Genomic DNA, 19,567 nt, shown 5'->3' on the forward strand with positions numbered 1-19,567 from the left:
TATAACACATTTTAATATTTTAAGATTAAAAATGGAGATTTCTATATAATTGAAATATTTTTAAGATCAGAGTAAAATGCATCTACACAAGACTGTAGTCCATTTCGGTAACTTGCACAAAAGTGATAATTGTTTAATATAAAGTCAAAGTTTACACCTATTCAACTTGTTGTATTTTAGTCCATTTTCTTAAATAATCCTCTAACAAATCAGAAGTTGAAAATAAAATTTTTGTGTGTCCCAGAATTCATTATGTTTATTATATTTAAATGTGCTGAATGTTATCTTACACTTTGTAGTTTTAAAACACTTCTTTAAAAAAAAAAAAAAAAAAAAAGAAATTGTGCTTCTTAAACCACATGAAAATATAACTGACGAGACAAATCCAAGACTAAACAACGAAAGATTGCTCCAACTTGAAAGGTTTAAAAGTGAGCGCTGAAAACAGTGCCATGGCTTCAGTTCAACTTTATCTGGAATGAGAGTAGCATGAAATAAAGAGAAGACCTCAGCAGTGGGGTATTTTCATATTTAATGGAGTTGGTATCAAACAGAGCTGTACACATTTATTTGCCTTTCTTGGCCTTGATCTTCCTCAGGTAGAACTCCAGTTCTTTACCCTCCAGGACGTAGCCATCAGCTCTACCACACTGTCCCGGTCTGGAGGCAATGCAGGCTGGGAGAGAGAATGGGTGGCAGAGAGAACAAAGGAGAGAAAGACAGAAAAATAGAGGGCAGAAAATAAAGAGAAGAATTCACAAGGAGTGGAAAAAATTGGAGGGAAGAGAGCAAGTTTGAGGGGAGGAAGAACAAGAGGAGACAAGCAAGAAAATGGAGGAAAGGGGGAGGGAAAGGAAATGAGGTGGGAGAGAAAAAAAAAAAAAAGCAAGAGAAAAATTACTACACAATTTAAACAAACAAAAAAAAAGTGAACACATACATGAGCTAGGAGCAGAAGTCAGAAATATGGATAGTGTCGTCACTATGGTATCAGTAGCAGAACTGGTTAAGATCTCATCACACCAACGCAGAGTTTTTAAAGAACAAACGATTGTGTTGCGTATTTACCGAGCAGCTTGCCCTGCTGGAACTGCTCATCCAACAGAGAACTGAGTTTGCTGTTCTTTCTGCGTTCATCAAACTTCTTCTGGACCTTCTTTGACCTCTTCTTGTTCAGAATATCCTCCTCTTCAGGGGTCTGGAGGAAGGAATTAAAAATCAGGTGGTAAACTTGAATTAACCATAACTCAAATTGTTATAAATCTAAAACCTCTAATTAAAACAATGTCTTTTAACAAATAAAACAAACATTTGAACATGGAATAAACTGCATTGTATCTCCTGAATGAGCCAGTTTATGATAACGGATCAGGTCTTTCTCAGAGTCTTAAGCTGCATCAGTTGCACTCAGTAGCAGAACTGGACAAAGTTATCGTCACAGAAAGACCACGAAATGGGATACAACCATACAGAACTGGGTCGGGCCACAATTTTCTCAAACGTTTAAGGCTTAGTGTTTGAAGTATTTAGTTTAGAATCGGAGCAGGATCAATCCATCACCAACCGAACAAAAACACCCACTCGCAATGGCCTTAAAGCAACACTACAATGATTTAGAAGCAGTTAAAAATATTAACTAATGTTTCACTGACCTATAAGTGGAAGAATAGAGCATCTGCACCACCCCCTCGCTACTTTAAACCATGATGAAGCATGAGCAGTGAAAAACTGCACCTTAGAGGAGCATTCAAATGAAAGTTTATGCTCCATAGAGAGTCTCACAAGAATGTCATGTAATTCTGGGTTTACAGCAGAATGATAAATCCAGACCACTAGGTGTCAGTAAAAAGCACAACTTTTCACATGAGTCATTACTTTGGTGGATGATGGACCTGAATGAACCAGTTCACTCCTTTGAACTGCTTTTGTTCAGGGTTGAACCTGGGTGCCCTACAGTAAGTCAGCTCTGATACAAACAAATGATTGCTCCTTTAAAGACAGATACTGAAAACATTGAAATTTGTCATAGCTAAACAGCAAATAGACGCACCAGTTTGGCTCCCTTCTTGCGTCCGAGGGGAAGGGCGTAGTGAGATTCATACCACTGCCTGAAAGGGCCGCTATCCACCAGAACCACACAGTTCTTCACCAGGGTCTTGGTTCGGACCAGCTCGTTGTTAGAGGCATTGTAGACCACGTCGATGATCCTGGTCTTACGGGTGCAGCCTGTTGGGAGTAAACACAGGCCATTAAACACTTTAAAAAGAAGAGCTCTGAATAAGCAATGAAATCTGCGATCAATCGTTTTAATCCACTGGTGTAAATTTTAATATTGAAGTGGTAATTTACCACTTAAATTCTACTTGGTGCATGAGCTGGAACCAGTTTATGCACTGAAAGATCCAGACCACTAGGGGTTAGTATTATCATGACGTGAAGCAGCAGTGGAGAAAACGACTGACTCCTGCTTTAAGATAAGTCTCTCTCAGCGTTGGAACATTAGCATCTATCACAAATGTTCAGAGGTTGAAACTGACAAAGTTATCATCACTGAAAGACTTTCTTAAATACTTCAGAACCATGTTCCTCAACCCAGTACTTTCTGATAAAGTTGATCCACATTTGTATTTAAACCAGAAAAAAGCAAACAGACCTGAACCTTCAAGCACCAAAAAAAAGGGTGTGTGAAAACAATGTAAAGTTCAGTTTGAAAAGATTTTTCAGACACAATACTCTTAAATTATACCTTGTGCACATTCACTTTTAGACTGCCACAGTATGGGTAAAAAGGAGGACACGGAGTAGTTATATAAATATAAAATCTTGGATTTGTCTTTATTAGACCAATACCTAACCAGGCTGCTTTCTGCATTAGGGTGGTCCTCAAAAGGAAATGTTCAGTCCTAAATGTAGTTTCTGTATGATTATTCTCCACCATCACACTCTGAAAAATGTATTTACTTTTTCACTAATTCAGTCTAAGTTAAAATTACCTCTTCTGCACTGATCATAAACAAGACTAAAACCACCTGGTAAATATTATTCTGAGTCTGGGGAGAGAAACACTTCTAAAATTCCCAAATCAAAATTCAAAACCACTTACACTCTGATCCCCAGGAGAAGTTTCCCACATCGAGCCTCAGTGCACGGTATTTCTTGTTCCCTCCACGGACCCTCACTGTGTGGATGCGTTTAGGTCCAAGCTGAAGAGAAATAATACACTACACAGTTAACACGCTACACAGTTAAAGAGCAGCCTCAGCCCTGGAGAAAAGCCATGTGTCAGAGTAACTATGACAGATCCTAACATCGGAAGGTCCAAAGATTTGATCAAAACAATCAAAAAAAGACCAACCTCAGGAATATTTTACATCATTCACATGGACAAATCCAGGCCACTTCTATGCAGATGTGGGTAATATAACGTGAAGGATACAGTACAGTAAGAAACTGTATATTTCTCTATAGCAAAGAGTTAGTGCTTTAAAAAAAAAAAAAATAAATAAATAAAAAAACTATTTAAAAACACTGCAAAGCCATGAGTGAAAACCCATCAGTTCCAAATTATACCTTGTACTTTCTCTTTAAGGTAATATGCTGCCTCCTCAGAAGCATTATAACTCATGTTTCCTTCTCATGTTATTCAAGTACATGTGAGCAACTTTGGATCCCTGAAAAGCACTACAAACTTGGACAGATATCGGCACACTACCAGTGTATTATACCTGTTTAAAAACCATTTTAGGTCTTGGCTTTTTATTAAATTGAATTAAAAAAAAAAACCCGCACAGATTTGAAGATATCTATTTTAGAAGCTAAACATAAAATCAATAAATGTACAATAAAATTCAGGGGTAAGCTTAAAAAGTAATAAAATCTGGTTAAAAATCTAATGCAGAAGCAGCACCAAAGCATTTGTTAGTAATATAGATGTAGTCAGCCCATCGAAATGAATCAAACACAGAATGCTGAAGCTTGGTTTTTAAATAGTTCTTCTGGGAATTGGTTCCAGTTGTGCGAGACAAACTGTCTTTAAACCTGGAATTACAATTTCATCACATCTCCCACCTTTACAGACATTATTGCTAAACCCACCCCTGTGTTAAATCGTTGGTACCTTTGTGTTTGAGGCTGGCCGGCCGAGTTCATATTTCCTCTTCTTGTGGACTGGTTTGCGCTTACCGCCGGTTTTACGGCGTTTATGCCAGTTGTCCCTCGAGATACCTGCGAAAATGAAGACACAACGAAACATTTAGGGCTCAAACCATCATCACTTCATCCTAAAGAAGTTTCCAGGGTTCAAATGCTTCGAGTGGTCAGTTCTCCAAGGTGTGTTTCCTCATGCTGAAGTCAGATTCCGCAATAAGAGATCATCATACACACTCAAGCACTGAAATAGGGGAGGTTTCCATGCATTAAACAGACATTTTACTGCATGTGAGCAGCATTAGGACCCAAGTCCTGTCTAGTCCATTCAGTAAATCTCTCCATTCAGGATTATAATTAATCCCATCCTGGAAGTACAGACCTTTAAGTTTGCTTCATACAGAACTTTACTTTTAGCACGGCTGACAATTTAAAGCATTAAATAAGCACGTATTTAATTAGAGGTGCATTACATGTTAAATAATCCCCGACTATTTTACCATTTAAACAATGTGAAGCACTTTCAATTATTACATGCGTTTTCTACAGCTCTAATTTTAACAATTACACGCTAAACTCCGACCATTTCAGAGAGTTCAAAGCTTATATATAAACATGATCAAATGATCCAAAGTTTAAGGCCAGCAAACCTAAATAGCGAGCACATTTGCCTCCTTTCAAGAATCTAAAACAGCTCTGAGCTATACACAGCAAAAACATGGCTCGAAATAAATCGACAAGACACGGAGTACGTACATTTCTATGAATTAGTAGCAACGCTGACAGTTGCCAAACTCTCAATCACCCAGTTCCAATAGGAACTATATTTACAATATAAATGCAGCCCACTTCTTTTAAAGACATTATTAATAAAAAGAAACATTATTTCAGTTTCTTTACTAACGCCACACGCCGTGCAGCGGCCATCTTACATCGTCACCATCCCCTTCCACAGCTCCGCGGCGAATACATTTACAAATAAAAGCACGAAAAACGCCACAAAACACGACAATATTAATCGGCACTGGACGATATACGTTTATTCCACCGCCTCAGAAAAATCTAAGCTAAAATACAGTGCTATAAAAGCAGATGAGCATGGATTCTCAGCGCTCCGCAGCGTTATAAACACGTACCCATTCTCAGGCGCCGGCCAGAAAGAGGAATCCCAAAGCATCTTGGGAAGGTTTCTAGCGACCACGCCTCGCGAGATTCTGCGAGAGTTCTAGTGTGGAGTATGTTGCTATCTGCTCTCAGGCGCCCTACCTAGGAAACAAATATATGAAGGTTGTGGTTTTTTTTTTTTTTTATGTATTTATTTTTTTTACTGGAGAAATATATAAAAATACAAACCACTTGAGTAATATAAAGTTATAATATGAAGTAATATAAAATAATCTAAAAGTATGAAAAAATAAAAATGAAAAGAGCAAATTATATGTTGATATATAAAATGAAAATAAATGATAATAAAGATAAACTATGGAACACCCAAAAAGCCATGGATTTGCAATGGATTCTTTCAATGTGATAAGTTTTTTGTTTTGTCAACATCTCAATTTATTATTTCATCATCACACCAAAACCTATTGTTTTCTGAATTAAATGGAATAACTGATAGCTTCAAAAATTATTCCTTTATTTTGAGAAAGCAAAGTTTTTGTGTTGTGAAAATAATCTACCTTTATATTTTTCCATTAATAAATGTTTTAGAAAAAAAGCTGAAAATTCAGATTCGATATAAACACTGCAATGGAGAGTGTTTGGTTTCTAGAGAAAACAGTGGACAGTGGCGGTGAAAGTAACCAGACGTCCTCCTCTAAATATCCTGATAGAAAGTGATGTCAGTAACGGTTATATACACTGTGGATGATGCAAAATTATTATAATAAGACAATATAGTCCCCAAGAAAATATTTCTTTTTCAGATTAGCTACTGTTCTATTGTTCTAGTTTTAACACACTAAACTACACTTCTCTATACAACACATAATACATAATTATAATAATAATACATAATACAACAATACACTATAAAGATAGAGAATATATTGATTACCATGATAATTTATAGAATTTACAGAACTGGTCAGTTACAAAACATTTAAATGAATTAAATCTGACCCCTGAACTGAGCTATAAATTATACTGGTGTTACTGCTGACTCCTCTTGACTATCACTACGGGGCTAGGGTGTAGGGAAGAACACTTCTAAAAAGGATGAACCTGCTCCATCCATCCATCCATTATCCACCGCTTATCCGGGTCCGGGTCGCGGGGGAAGCAGTCAGAGCAAAGAAACCCAGACCTCCCTCTCCCCAGCCACCAACGCCAGCTCCTCCGGGGGTATACCGAGGCGTTCCCAGGCCAGTCGAGACATATAGTCTCTCCAGCGTGTTCTTGGTCTGCCCCGGGGCCTCCTCCCCGTTGGACATGCCCGGAACACCTCTCCAGGAAGGCGTCCAGGAGGCATCCGAACCAGATGCCCGAACCACCTCAACTGGCTCCTCTCGACGTGGAGGAGCAGCGGCTCCACTCCGAGTCTCTCCCGGATGTCCGAGCTCCTAACCCTGTCTCTAAGGGAGAGTCCAGACATCCTGCGGAGAAAACCCATTTCAGCCGCTTGTACCCGCGATCTCGTTCTTTCGGTCACTACCCAAAGCTCGTGACCATAGGTGAGGGTTGGGACGTAGATTGACCGGTAAATCGAGAGCTTTGCTTTTCTGCTCAGCTCTTTCTTCACCACAACGGACCGGTACAGAGCCCGCATTACTGCTGACGCTGCACCGATCCGCCTGTCAATCTCACGCTCCATCTTTCCCTCACTCGTGAACAAGACCCCGAGGTATTTAAACTCCTCCACTTGAGGCAGGATCTCACTTCCAACCTGGAGAGAGCACTCCACCCTTTTCCGACTGAGTACCATGGACTCGGACTTGGAGGTACTGATCCTCATCCCTACCGCTTCACACTCGGCTGCAAACTGGTCCAGCAAGAGCTGGAGGTCCCGGCTCGATGAAGCCAACAAGACCACATCATCTGCAAAAAGCAGACATGGGATCCTGAGACCACCAAACCGGACACCCTCCGCCACTTGGCTACGCCGAGAAATTCTGTCCATAAAAATTGTGAACAGAACCGGTGACAACGGGCAGCCCTGACGGAGTCCAACTCCGACTGGAAACCAGTCGGACTTACTGCCAGCCATACGAACCAGACTCCTGCTCTGTTTATACAGGGACTGGATAGCTCGTAACAAAGAGCCCAGTACCCCATACTCCCTGAGCACCCCCCACAGAATACCCCGAGGGACACGGTCGAATGCCTTCTCCAGATCCACAAAACACATGTAGACTGGTTGAGCAAACTCCCATGCACCCTCCAGGATCCTAGCGAGGGTAAAGAGCTGGTCCTGTGTTCCACGACCGGGGCGGAATCCGCATTGTTCCTCCTGGATCCGAGGTTCAACTATCGGTCGGACTCTCTTCTCCAGTACCCCCGCATAGACCTTACCGGGGAGGCTGAGGAGTGTGATCCCCCTATAGTTGGAACACACCCTCCGATCCCCCTTTTTAAAAAGGGGAACCACCACCCCAGTCTGCCAGTCCAGAGGCACTGCCCCCGATGTCCACGCGATGTTGCAAAGACGTGTCAACCAGGACAGCCCCACAACATCCAGAGCCTTGAGGAGCCCGGGGTGAACCTCATCCACCCCCGGGGCCCTACCGCCAAGGAGTTTCCCTACAGCCTTGGCCACTTCAGCCCCAGTGATAGACGAGCCCCCCCCGGGGTCCCCAAGCTCTGCTTCCTCTACGGAAGACGTGCTGGTGGGATTGAGAAGATCCTCGAAGTATTCCTTCCACCGTCTGGTGACGTCCCCAGTCGAGGTCAACAGCTCCCCACCCCCACCATATACAGTGTTGGTGGAAAACTGCTTTCCCCTCCTGAGTCGCCTGACGGTTTGCCAGAAACTTCTCGGAGCCGACCGAAAGTCGTTTTCCATGTTCTCACCGAACTCCTCCCACACCCGAGTTTTTGCCTTAGCGACCGCCGAGGCTGCGAGCCGCTTGGCTCCTCGGTACCTGTCGGCTGCCTCCGGAGTCCCCTGAGCCAACCATGCTCGATAGGACTCTTTCTTCAGCTTGACAGCCTCCCTCACCCGGGGTGTCCACCACCGAGTGCGGGGATTGCCACCCCGACAGGCACCGACAACCTTGCAGCCACAGCTCCGTTCAGCCGCCTCAACAATGGAGGTCCGGAACATGGCCCACTCGGACTCAATGTCACCAGCTTCCCCCGGGATGCAGTCGAAGCTCTGCCGGATGTGGGAGTTGAAGATCTTTCTGACAGGTTCCTCTGCCAAACGTTCCCAGCAAACCCTCAACACACGTTTGGGCCTGCCAGGTCTGTCCGGCATCCTCCCCCGCCATCTGATCCAACACACCACAAGGTGGTGATCAGTTGACAGCTCAGCGCCTCTCTTCACCCGAGTGTCCAGAACATATGGCCGCAGGTCAGATGATACGACTATAAAATCGATCATCGAAATGCGGCCTAGGGTGTCCTGATGCCAGGTGTACTTGTGGACACCCTTATGTTCGAACATGGTGTTCGTAATGGATAAACTGTGACGAGCACAGAAATCCAATAACTGAACACCACTCGGGTTCAGATCAGCGGGGCCGTTCCTCCCAATCACGCCCCTCCAGGTCTCACTGTCATTACCCACGTGAGCGTTGAAGTCCCCCAGCAGAACAATGGAGTCCCCAAAATGAGTGTTCTCCAGCACTCCCTCTAGGGTCCCCAAGAAGGCATGGTACTCTGAACTGCTGTTCGGTGCATAAGCACAAACAACAGTCAGAGCCCTTTCCCCAACCCGAAGGCGCAGGGAAATTACCCTCTCGTTCACTGGGGTAAACCCCAACGTACAGGCGCTAAGCCGGGGGGCTATGAGTAAGCCCACACCTGCCTTACGCCTCTCACCCTGGGCAACTCCAGAGTGAAAGAGCATCCAGCCCCTCTCGAGGAGATTGGTTCCAGAGCCCATACTGTGTGTCGAGGTGAGCCCAACTATATCTAGTCGGTACCTCTCAACCTCGCGCACCAGCTCAGGCTCTTTTCCCACCAGAGAGGTTACGTTCCATGTTCCAAAAGCCAGTTTCAGTAACCGAGGATCGGAACGCCAGGGCCCCCGACCCCGACCACCACCCGATCCACAATGCACCAGACCCGGATTACTACCTCTCCCACAGGTGGTAGGCCCATGGGAGAGTGGACCCATGTATCCCCTTCGGGCTAAGCCCGGCCGGACTCCATAGGTGAAAGTCCGGCCACCAGGCGCTCGCCAAGGAGCCCCTCCCCCAGGCCTGGCTCCAGGGTGAGGCCCCGGTAACCCTGCTCCGGGCAAGGGAGGCTGTGTCCTCGTTGTCTTTTTCATCTGTGTCTTTATGGATCACTCTTTGTCTGGCCCATCACCTAGGACCAATTTGCCTTGGGAGACCCTACCAGGGGCTATTGCCCCCGACAACATAGCTCCTAGGCTCACGCAGGCACGCAAACCCCTCCACCACGTTAAGGTGGTGATCCAAGGAGGAGTGAACCTGCTCTTCTTTGAAAATTCATTCATTTATTATTTGTAATCCCTTATCCAATTCAGGGTCGCGGGGGTCCAGAGCCTACCTGGAATCATTGGGCGCAAAGCGGAAATACACCCTGGAGGGGGCGCCAGTCCTTCACAGGGCAACACAGACACACACACACCTATGGACACTTTTGAGTCGCCAATCCACCTGCCAACGTGTGTTTTTGGACTATGGGAGAAAACTGGAGCACCCAGAGGAAACCCACACAGACACGGGGAGAACACACCAACTCCTCACAGACAGTCAACCGGAGCAGGAATTGAACCCACAACCTCCAGGTCCCTGGAGCTGTGTGACCTTCTTTGAAAATATTCAATGTATTTATTATTTTAGTGATCTTTAAAATAAGCATTGAGACATAACAGGAATAAATGTTTATCTGGAATAATTATATATGAAACAAGGTTTCCATCACTGTTGATTCTTTTAGTTAACACAAAGGTCCCAGAGACCTAGGTTAAAAGTGTAAGGTTGATAATCTAGAATTTTAGATTTGTTCAGTTATTGACTTTCAAAAGAGTGAGATACAACTGATCATTTTTAAAATTGTTTATATAATAATGTGTATTAAACACAGTGGCAACAACAACTAAATTATGATCATTGTCTTTTGGTGCAGACTCTTTCCATGATAAAATTAAGCTGTATTTACACACTGTAATCAAACAACGAGCAGGTGAACTGAATGAGACGAGAGAGCAGGATCAGGATGTTGTCATGATCTGTTTATTATATACACCTGTGGCCAGCAGCTCTGTGGATATGTATAGTTTTATGTGGTCAGTGAATGATAAAGCTATGGTGTAAAAGTGGAGAACGTGTGCAGGTCACTCCTCCGTGGTCCACATGTCCGTGTCGATGGCCACACAGTTGTACGCAGCGTAACGGAGTTTCTTCTCACACACTTTAGCACTGAGAAATAAACACACACGCACACACGCGCGCACACACACACACACACAATACAAGTAAATCAATCTAACCACTTAATGAACACTGAGCACCTCTAGAGTGACACTTATTAGAGCATGACACAAATAACACTGGACAAAGTTTTTTTTTTTTACAGAAAAAGTGCAGTAAAGAAGCTAAAAATATATGAAAACTGCATAATACAAACAAATATTATACATAAACTTTAAGATATATATACAGTAATAATACATTTATATCATTCTGTACAGTAAAATAAAGACACTACTTCAATTATTCATTCCTTGTCCTGAACTGACAGATGCAGTAAAGACTTTTAAAGTCACCTTGGGTATTTTGGTAAATAGAGGGTGCTGGAGCAGGTTGAAGACTGAGGAAGGGCATCTGTGGTTTCAGATCTGAGTAAAGAAACACAAAGAAACTGATTAGGACACAAAATTAAATGAAAAAATGTAATTACATGTAATAAAATGTCAGCTGCTTGTGTCTGCATTTTTTTGTCATTAGCCAAGTTTCATGACAATATGTGAGGTGGGGGATGTAGGTGGACCGGTAAATTCCAACAATTAAAAACACCAGGCTGAGCAGTTCTTTACCCTTGTTTGTCAGGGAAAATGTAGATTGGAGCCGGAAGTCGACTTCTCCCCGTCACGAACCTTAAAAACCTGCTGCAGGTCCTCTGGAAAATAAACACAAATAACAAGGTTATATTAATTTACTTTCAACACAAAGCAACTCACCGTGATTTAATTCAGTACAATAAACAAGAACACAAAGACAGTGGCTCTTATTTTTCAGAGCAGCGTACGGTCAGATCTGATCTTAAATTGACCACAACAGACCTCCCGACCAGCTTGACCTCCATCAGCTTCATCTTTGGTGAATGTCTGATCAAAACCCTGTATGGTTTGAGAATGTGTAAATCTAACATCATCAATGACAGCCATAACAATGAAAACAGACGCAGAAACTAACACTGAGACTAATAATGTGCACACAGCTCCAGTTCAAAAGTGAGTGGAGTTATTTCTCCATGTGCACTGATATAAACACATGCTCCATTTAAAGACACATTACATTGTGCTTATACTTTTTATGACTGACTCCACCCACAAACCCCACCCTAAACATAGTGGGTGGAGCAACAGCCTCTAGACCACTGCAGTAACACACTGTTTACGCCATCACATCATTCTACTGTCTCCAACCAATAAGCATGCTGTTTACTCCACTGTTTAATTACTCTACTCTGAGCTTTAACTCTGTACAGCCTCCGAACGCTATCTTTTCAGCAGTTCACTACTGAATCATCTGCATGTCATTCACTCATTGTCTGTAACTGCTTGTCCAGTTCAGGGTCGCGGTGGGTTCTGAGCCTACAAGTACACCAGTCCTTCACAGGATGACACACACTCACACATTCCCTCACACACTTACACGTATAGACACTTTTGAGTCGCCAATCTACCTACCAATGTATGGGGAGACAGGGAGAACACAACAAACTCCTCACAGGGAGTGAGGAGTGGGACTTAAACCCACAATCTCCAGGTCCCTGGAGCTGTGTGACTGCGAAACTACCTGCTGCGCCACCATGCCAGCAACATCTGCATGTGCTTTTCAGAGCTCCGCCTTTATATTCATAAATGTTTGAGATCCACATTTATGAATATAAACCACAATAAACCACAATTATTACATAAACACCCAGCAGCAGGGGAACACCCAGAGTAGGGTAGGATTAGCAGGACAAGCAGGTGCAAAAAATAAATATTAAAGCACTTCTTATTTTCCTCATGAACATGGGAAGCCAAATGTTCACATTGTCAGCTTTTATCACAGTCTCTTATTCATATGCAGATATACTCATATTAAAGTTCAATGACTGGCTGCAAGGTGTCAAGAGGTGTCATATTTTGCTGTCTGTACATATACTTTATAAAACAATTTTGACCCCGTTTGCTTGCCATACATATGATAGTTTTTTTTTTAAATCAACTATGTCCCCTGCTGCAGGGCTCCCTGTGGAAACTGATGATTAGAACTCAATTTATTCAGTTGTAGAAAGTTAATGACTCACTGAGACGTTTTAAAGCCTCCACAGTGATCTCTGGGTCTCCACACACTTTCTTCTCTACCTCTTGCCAGGTCAGCAGATCTAGAACTGCCTGCGGAACCACCTTCATTAGACCTGCTTGGATAGCAGCTATCTAGAACAGAGAAATCAGCTCTGTTACACAGAACATTTAATTAAGTGCATACCCGAGTATAAACAGAGGAACTTATTACTACTGAATCACCTGCAAACAAACTGTCAATGTATTTAATTATATTTTTAAATAAACTGAAAACAAATGTATTTTGTAATGTACAGTACTGTGCAAACGTTTTAGGCACCTGAGAACATGAGATCCCATTATTCCTTCGAGTGTGATAGTGTGTGTGAGTGAATGTGTTGGTTTAACCATTTCCACATCTCTCCTTGTCCAGTATTATTTGAGGTTATTTAGGGGTTAATACATACTTCATTAGGTTAAATTATGTTTGCTGTTGATACTTCAGTTCAGGGCCGTGGTGGGTCTGAAGCCTATCCGGAATCACTGGATGCAAAGCAGTAATAATACAAGTATGTGTTTAACAAAACTATTAAAATGATCACCAATTTTGTCTAAAAAATGCAAACTCTCATCTTATCTCGGCATCTGTTCTGGACTATTTCAAAGTTTGTGTAAGACATATCTACACAAGTTATTTTAATAACAAAACACAAATATAATGCAGTATTGTCCAAAATGTAAAAGATTCATCTTATGGCTGCATTTGGGTTGTCTATTTTCCCCTTTGGAGAAAAATCCTCTCGCTTATTGAAATTTAAGTCATTCAAAATGCTCTCAAAGTTTCACAGACTCCTTTTAGATATTTTAAACGAAAAATTTCAGAAAATACTACAGCTATGGCAAGACCATAGCCTTGGGTGTTTTGGTCATTTTCATGTGTAACAAATTTTTTTCAAAATAAAAGCATCCTGGAGACATTTAACTGCTGATAAATACATGGATATTGAAACAGTCCAGAAACTGAGAAATGTAGTGCATATGTACATTGAAAAATATTTTTAAATTCACTCAATTATCAATGACCTTGAAACAGATCAAGCTGAAAAGTTTTTCCCCTATAACACATTTTAATATTTTAAGATTAAAAATGGAGATTTCTATATAATTGAAATATTTTTAAGATCAGAGTAAAATGCATCTACACAAGACTGTAGTCCATTTCGGTAACTTGCACAAAAGTGATAATTGTTTAATATAAAGTCAAAGTTTACACCTATTCAACTTGTTGTATTTTAGTCCATTTTCTTAAATAATCCTCTAACAAATCAGAAGTTGAAAATAAAATTTTTGTGTGTCCCAGAATTCATTATGTTTATTATATTTAAATGTGCTGAATGTTATCTTACACTTTGTAGTTTTAAAACACTTCTTTAAAAAAAAATTGTGAAGAAATTGTGCTTCTTAAACCACATGAAAATATAACTGACGAGACAAATCCAAGACTAAACAACGAAAGATTGCTCCAACTTGAAAGGTTTAAAAGTGAGCGCTGAAAACAGTGCCATGGCTTCAGTTCAACTTTATCTGGAATGAGTAGCAGCATGAAATAAAGAGAAGACCTCAGCAGTGGGGTATTTTCATATTTAATGGAGTTGGTATCAAACAGAGCTGTACACATTTATTTGCCTTTCTTGGCCTTGATCTTCCTCAGGTAGAACTCCAGTTCTTTACCCTCCAGGACGTAGCCATCAGCTCTACCACACTGTCCCGGTCTGGAGGCAATGCAGGCTGGGAGAGAGAATGGGTGGCAGAGAGAACAAAGGAGAGAAAGACAGAAAAATAGAGGGCAGAAAATAAAGAGAAGAATTCACAAGGAGTGGAAAAAATTGGAGGGAAGAGAGCAAGTTTGAGGGGAGGAAGAACAAGAGGAGACAAGCAAGAAAATGGAGGAAAGGGGGAGGGAAAGGAAATGAGGTGGGAGAGAAAAAAAAAAAAAAAGCAAGAGAAAAATTACTACACAATTTAAACAAACAAAAAAAAAAGTGAACACATACATGAGCTAGGAGCAGAAGTCAGAAATATGGATAGTGTCGTCACTATGGTATCAGTAGCAGAACTGGTTAAGATCTCATCACACCAACGCAGAGTTTTTAAAGAACAAACGATTGTGTTGCGTATTTACCGAGCAGCTTGCCCTGCTGGAACTGCTCATCCAACAGAGAACTGAGTTTGCTGTTCTTTCTGCGTTCATCAAACTTCTTCTGGACCTTCTTTGACCTCTTCTTGTTCAGAATATCCTCCTCTTCAGGGGTCTGGAGGAAGGAATTAAAAATCAGGTGGTAAACTTGAATTAACCATAACTCAAATTGTTATAAATCTAAAACCTCTAATTAAAACAATGTCTTTTAACAAATAAAACAAACATTTGAACATGGAATAAACTGCATTGTATCTCCTGAATGAGCCAGTTTATGATAACGGATCAGGTCTTTCTCAGAGTCTTAAGCTGCATCAGTTGCACTCAGTAGCAGAACTGGACAAAGTTATCGTCACAGAAAGACCACGAAATGGGATACAACCATACAGAACTGGGTCGGGCCACAATTTTCTCAAACGTTTAAGGCTTAGTGTTTGAAGTATTTAGTTTAGAATCGGAGCAGGATCAATCCATCACCAACCGAACAAAAACACCCACTCGCAATGGCCTTAAAGCAACACTACAATGATTTAGAAGCAGTTAAAAATATTAACTAATGTTTCACTGACCTATAAGTGGAAGAATAGAGCATCTGCACCACCCCCTCGCTACTTTAAACCATGATGAAGCATGAGCAGTGAAAAACTGCACCTTAGAGGAGCATTCAAATGAAAGTTTATGCTCCATAGAGAGTCTCACAAGAATGTCATGTAATTCTGGGTTTACAGCAGAATGATAAATCCAGACCACTAGGTGTCAGTAAAAAGCACAACTTTTCACATGAGTCATTACTTTGGTGGATGATGGACGTGAATGAACCAGTTCACTCTTTTGAACTGCTTTTGTTCAGGGTTGAACCTGGGTGCTCTACAGTAAGTCAGCTCTGATACAAACAAATGATTGCTCCTTTAAAGACAGATACTGAAAACATTGAAATTTGTCATAGCTAAACAGCAAATAGACGCACCAGTTTGGCTCCCTTCTTGCGTCCGAGGGGAAGGGCGTAGTGAGATTCATACCACTGCCTGAAAGGGCCGCTATCCACCAGAACCACACAGTTCTTCACCAGGGTCTAGGTTCGGACCAGCTCGTTGTTAGAGGCATTGTAGACCACGTCGATGATCCTGGTCTTACGGGTGCAGCCTGTTGGGAGTAAACACAGGCCATTAAACACTTTAAAAAGAAGAGCTCTGAATAAGCAATGAAATCTGCGATCAATCGTTTTAATCCACTGGTGTAAATTTTAATATTGAAGTGGTAATTTACCACTTAAATTCTACTTGGTGCATGAGCTGGAACCAGTTTATGCACTGAAAGATCCAGACCACTAGGGGTTAGTATTATCATGACGTGAAGAAGCAGTGGAGAAAACGACTGACTCCTGCTTTAAGATAAGTCTCTCTCAGCGTTGGAACATTAGCATCTATCACAAATGTTCAGAGGTTGAAACTGACAAAGTTATCATCACTGAAAGACTTTCTTAAATACTTCAGAACCATGTTCCTCAACCCAGTACTTTCTGATAAAGTTGATCCACATTTGTATTTAAACCAGAAAAAAGCAAACAGACCTGAACCTTCAAGCACCAAAAAAAGGGTGTGTGAAAACAATGTAAAGTTCAGTTTGAAAAGATTTTTCAGACACAATCCTCTTAAATTATACCTTGTGCACATTCACTTTTAGACTGCCACAGTATGGGTAAAAAGGAGGACACGGAGTAGTTGTATAAATATAAAATCTTGGATTTGTCTTTATTAGATCAAGACCTAACCAAACTGCTTTCTGCATTAGGGTGGTCCTCAAAAGGAAATGTTCAGTCCTAAATGTAGTTTCTGTATGATTATTCTCCACCATCACACTCAGACTGAAATAGTGAAAAAGTAAATACATTTTTCAAAGTTAAAATTACCTCTTCTGCACTGATCATAAACAAGACTAAAACCACCTGGTAAATATTATTCTGAGTCTGGGGAGAGAAACACTTCTAAAATTCCCAAATCAAAATTCAAAACCACTTACACTCTGATCCCCAGGAGAAGTTTCCAACATCAAGCCTCAGCACATGTTATTTCTTATTCCCTCCACAGACCCTCACTGTGTGGATGCGTTTAGGTCAGAGCTGAAGAGAAATAATACACTACACAGTTAAAGAGCAGCCTCAGCCCTGGAGAAAAGCCATGTGTCAGAGTAACTATGACAGATACTAACATCGGAAGGTCCAAAGATTTGATCAAAACAACCAAAAAGACCAAACTCAGGAATATTTTACATCATTCACATGGACAAATCCAGGCCACTTCTATGCAGATGTGGGCAATATAACGTGAAGGATACAGCACAGTAAGAAACTGTATATTTCCCTATAGCACAGAATAAGTGCTTTAAAAAATAAAACTGGATTTACAATTCAGTGCAAAGCCATGAGTGAAAACCCATCAGTTCCAAATTATACCTTGTACTTTCTCTTTAAGGTAATATGCCGCCTCCTCAGAAGCATTATAAGTATAAGAAGCATTATGAGTTTCCTTCTCATGTTATTCAAGCACATGTGAGCACCTTTGGATCCCTGAAAAAAAAACTAACTGTCCAAAAAACTTGGACAGATATCTGCACACTACCAGTGCATTTATTATACCTGTTTAAAAACCATTTTAGGTCTTGGCTTTTTATTAAATTGAATAAAAAAAAACCCGCACAGATTTGAAGATATCTATTTTAGAAGCTAAACATAAAATCAATAAATCTACAATAAAATTCAGAGGTAAGCTTAAAAAGTAATAAAATCTGGTTAAAAATCTAATGCAGAAGCAGCACCAAAGCATTTGTTAGTAATATAGATGTAGTCAGCCCATCGAAATGAATCAAACACAGAATGCTGAAGCTTGGTTTTTAAATAGTTCTTCTGGGAATTGGTTCCAGTTGTGCGAGACAAACTGTCTTTAAACCTGGAATTACAATTTCATCACATCTCCCACCTTTACAGACATTATTGCTAAACCCACCCGTGTTAAATCGTTGGTACCTTTGTGTTTGAGGCTGGCCGGCCGAGTTCATATTTCCTCTTCTTGTGGACTGGTTTGCGCTTACCGCCGGTTTTACGGCGTTTATGCCAGCTGTCCCTCGAGATACCTGCGAAAATGAAGACACAACGAAACATTTAGGGCTCAAACCATCATCACTTCATCCTAAAGAAGTTTCCAGGGTTCAAATGCTTCGAGTGGTCAGTTCTCCAAGGTGTGTTTCCTCATGCTGAAGTCAGATTCCGCAATAAGAGATCATCATACACACTCAAGCACTGAAATAGGGGAGGTTTCCATGCATTAAACAGACATTTTACTGCATGTGAGCAGCATTAGGACCCAAGTCCTGTCTAGTCCATTCAGTAAATCTCTCCATTCAGGATTATAATTAATCCCATCCTGGAAGTACAGACCTTTAAGTTTGCTTCATACAGAACTTTACTTTTAGCACGGCTGACAATTTAAAGCATTAAATAAGCACGTATTTAATTAGAGGTGCATTACATGTTAAATAATCCCCGACTATTTTACCATTTAAACAATGTGAAGCACTTTCAATTATTACATGCGTTTTCTACAGCTCTAATTTTAACAATTACACGCTAAACTCCGACCATTTCAGAGAGTTCAAAGCTTATATATAAACATGATCAAATGATCCAAAGTTTAAGGCCAGCAAACCTAAATAGCGAGCACATTTGCCTCCTTTCAAGAATCTAAAACAGCTCTGAGCTATACACAGCAAAAATATGGCTCGAAATAAATCGACAACAGACACGGAGTACGTACATTTCTATGAATTAGTAGCAATTCTGACATTGTTGCCAAACCCTCAATCACCCAGTTCCAATAGAAACAATATTAACAATATAAATGCAGCCCATGTCTTTTAAAGAAAGGCACTATTAATAAAAAGAAACATTAATTCAGTTCCTTTACTAACGCTACAATCTTACTTCATCACCGTCACCGTCCCCTTCCACAGCTCCACGGCGAATACATTTACAAATAAAAGCACGAAAAACGCCACAAACCACGGCAACATTAAGCTGCACTGAAAAATATACATTTCTTTCACCGCCTCAGAAACAAACTAAGTTAAAATACGGTGCTATAAAAGCAGATGAGCGTGGATTCTCCACACTCCGCAGCATTATAAACACATACCCATTCTCAGGTGCCGGCCAGAAAGAGGAATCCTAAAGCATCTTGGGAAGGTTTCTAGCGATCACGCCTCGCGAGATTCTGTGAGAGTTCTAGTGTGGAGTATGTTGCTATCTGCTCTCAGGCGCCCTACCTAGGAAACAAATATATGAAGGTTGTGTTTTTTTTGTTGTTTGGAGAAAACAATACAAAACACTTCAATTTAAGATAAACAGTAATATAAAAGTATACAATAATAAAAATGAAAAGAGCAAATTAATATGTTGATATATAAAATGAAAATAAATAATATTAAAGATAAACTATGGAACACCCAAAAGGCCATGGATTTGCAATGGATTCTTTCAATGTGATAATAAGTTTTAATTTGTTTTGTCAATATCTCAAATTATTTATTTCATCATCACA

At 41.0% G+C, this 19,567-nt stretch overlaps 1 protein-coding gene, 1 long non-coding RNA gene, 6 other non-coding genes and 1 pseudogene across 8 annotated transcripts; all 9 read right to left on the reverse strand.

Moving 5' to 3' along the window:
- Nucleotides 1–488: 488 nt before the first annotated feature.
- Nucleotides 489–5,334, reverse strand: LOC136702747 (small ribosomal subunit protein eS8). Its single transcript, XM_066677890.1, has 6 exons — nucleotides 5,283–5,334; nucleotides 4,118–4,224; nucleotides 3,104–3,203; nucleotides 2,051–2,226; nucleotides 1,069–1,198; nucleotides 489–676 (listed from the first exon to the last, which is right to left on the reverse strand). The coding sequence occupies exons 1-6, from the start codon at nucleotides 5,284–5,286 to the stop codon at nucleotides 567–569; spliced, it is 627 nt and encodes a 208-aa protein (XP_066533987.1). The 5' UTR covers nucleotides 5,287–5,334; the 3' UTR covers nucleotides 489–566.
- LOC136670873 (small nucleolar RNA SNORD38) lies at nucleotides 1,376–1,444 on the reverse strand. The gene has a single exon (XR_010795663.1). It is a non-coding gene; the product is annotated as a small nucleolar RNA SNORD38 (small nucleolar RNA).
- On the reverse strand, nucleotides 3,277–3,383 carry LOC136670906 (small nucleolar RNA SNORD46). Its single transcript, XR_010795666.1, has one exon. It is a non-coding gene; the product is annotated as a small nucleolar RNA SNORD46 (small nucleolar RNA).
- LOC136670851 (small nucleolar RNA SNORD55/SNORD39) lies at nucleotides 4,310–4,382 on the reverse strand. The gene has a single exon (XR_010795661.1). It is a non-coding gene; the product is annotated as a small nucleolar RNA SNORD55/SNORD39 (small nucleolar RNA).
- Nucleotides 5,335–10,539: 5,205 nt separating the features above from the next.
- On the reverse strand, nucleotides 10,540–12,910 carry LOC136699738 (uncharacterized). Its single transcript, XR_010803663.1, has 4 exons — nucleotides 12,802–12,910; nucleotides 11,318–11,400; nucleotides 11,048–11,119; nucleotides 10,540–10,700 (listed from the first exon to the last, which is right to left on the reverse strand). It is a non-coding gene; the product is annotated as an uncharacterized lncRNA (long non-coding RNA).
- A 1,482-nt stretch (nucleotides 12,911–14,392) lies between these two features.
- LOC136702755 (small ribosomal subunit protein eS8-like) lies at nucleotides 14,393–19,181 on the reverse strand (annotated as a pseudogene).
- LOC136670884 (small nucleolar RNA SNORD38) lies at nucleotides 15,268–15,336 on the reverse strand. Its single transcript, XR_010795664.1, has one exon. It is a non-coding gene; the product is annotated as a small nucleolar RNA SNORD38 (small nucleolar RNA).
- LOC136670895 (small nucleolar RNA SNORD46) lies at nucleotides 17,152–17,256 on the reverse strand. The gene has a single exon (XR_010795665.1). It is a non-coding gene; the product is annotated as a small nucleolar RNA SNORD46 (small nucleolar RNA).
- Nucleotides 18,190–18,262, reverse strand: LOC136670862 (small nucleolar RNA SNORD55/SNORD39). The gene has a single exon (XR_010795662.1). It is a non-coding gene; the product is annotated as a small nucleolar RNA SNORD55/SNORD39 (small nucleolar RNA).
- Nucleotides 19,182–19,567: the final 386 nt, after the last annotated feature.

This window comes from Hoplias malabaricus, chromosome 1, assembly GCF_029633855.1.
Source record: "Hoplias malabaricus isolate fHopMal1 chromosome 1, fHopMal1.hap1, whole genome shotgun sequence".
Classification (NCBI taxonomy): domain Eukaryota; kingdom Metazoa; phylum Chordata; class Actinopteri; order Characiformes; family Erythrinidae; genus Hoplias; species Hoplias malabaricus.

Bases quoted from the DNA above. Each gene is read 5' to 3' on its own strand.
- LOC136702747 (XM_066677890.1), bottom strand. The intron at 2,227-3,103 runs GTAAGTGGTTTT...TACTCCCAACAG, and splicing joins CTTCTCCTGGGGATCAGAGT to GCTGCACCCGTAAGACCAGG. The intron at 1,199-2,050 runs GTGCGTCTATTT...TCCTTCCTCCAG, and splicing joins GCAAGAAGGGAGCCAAACTG to ACCCCTGAAGAGGAGGATAT.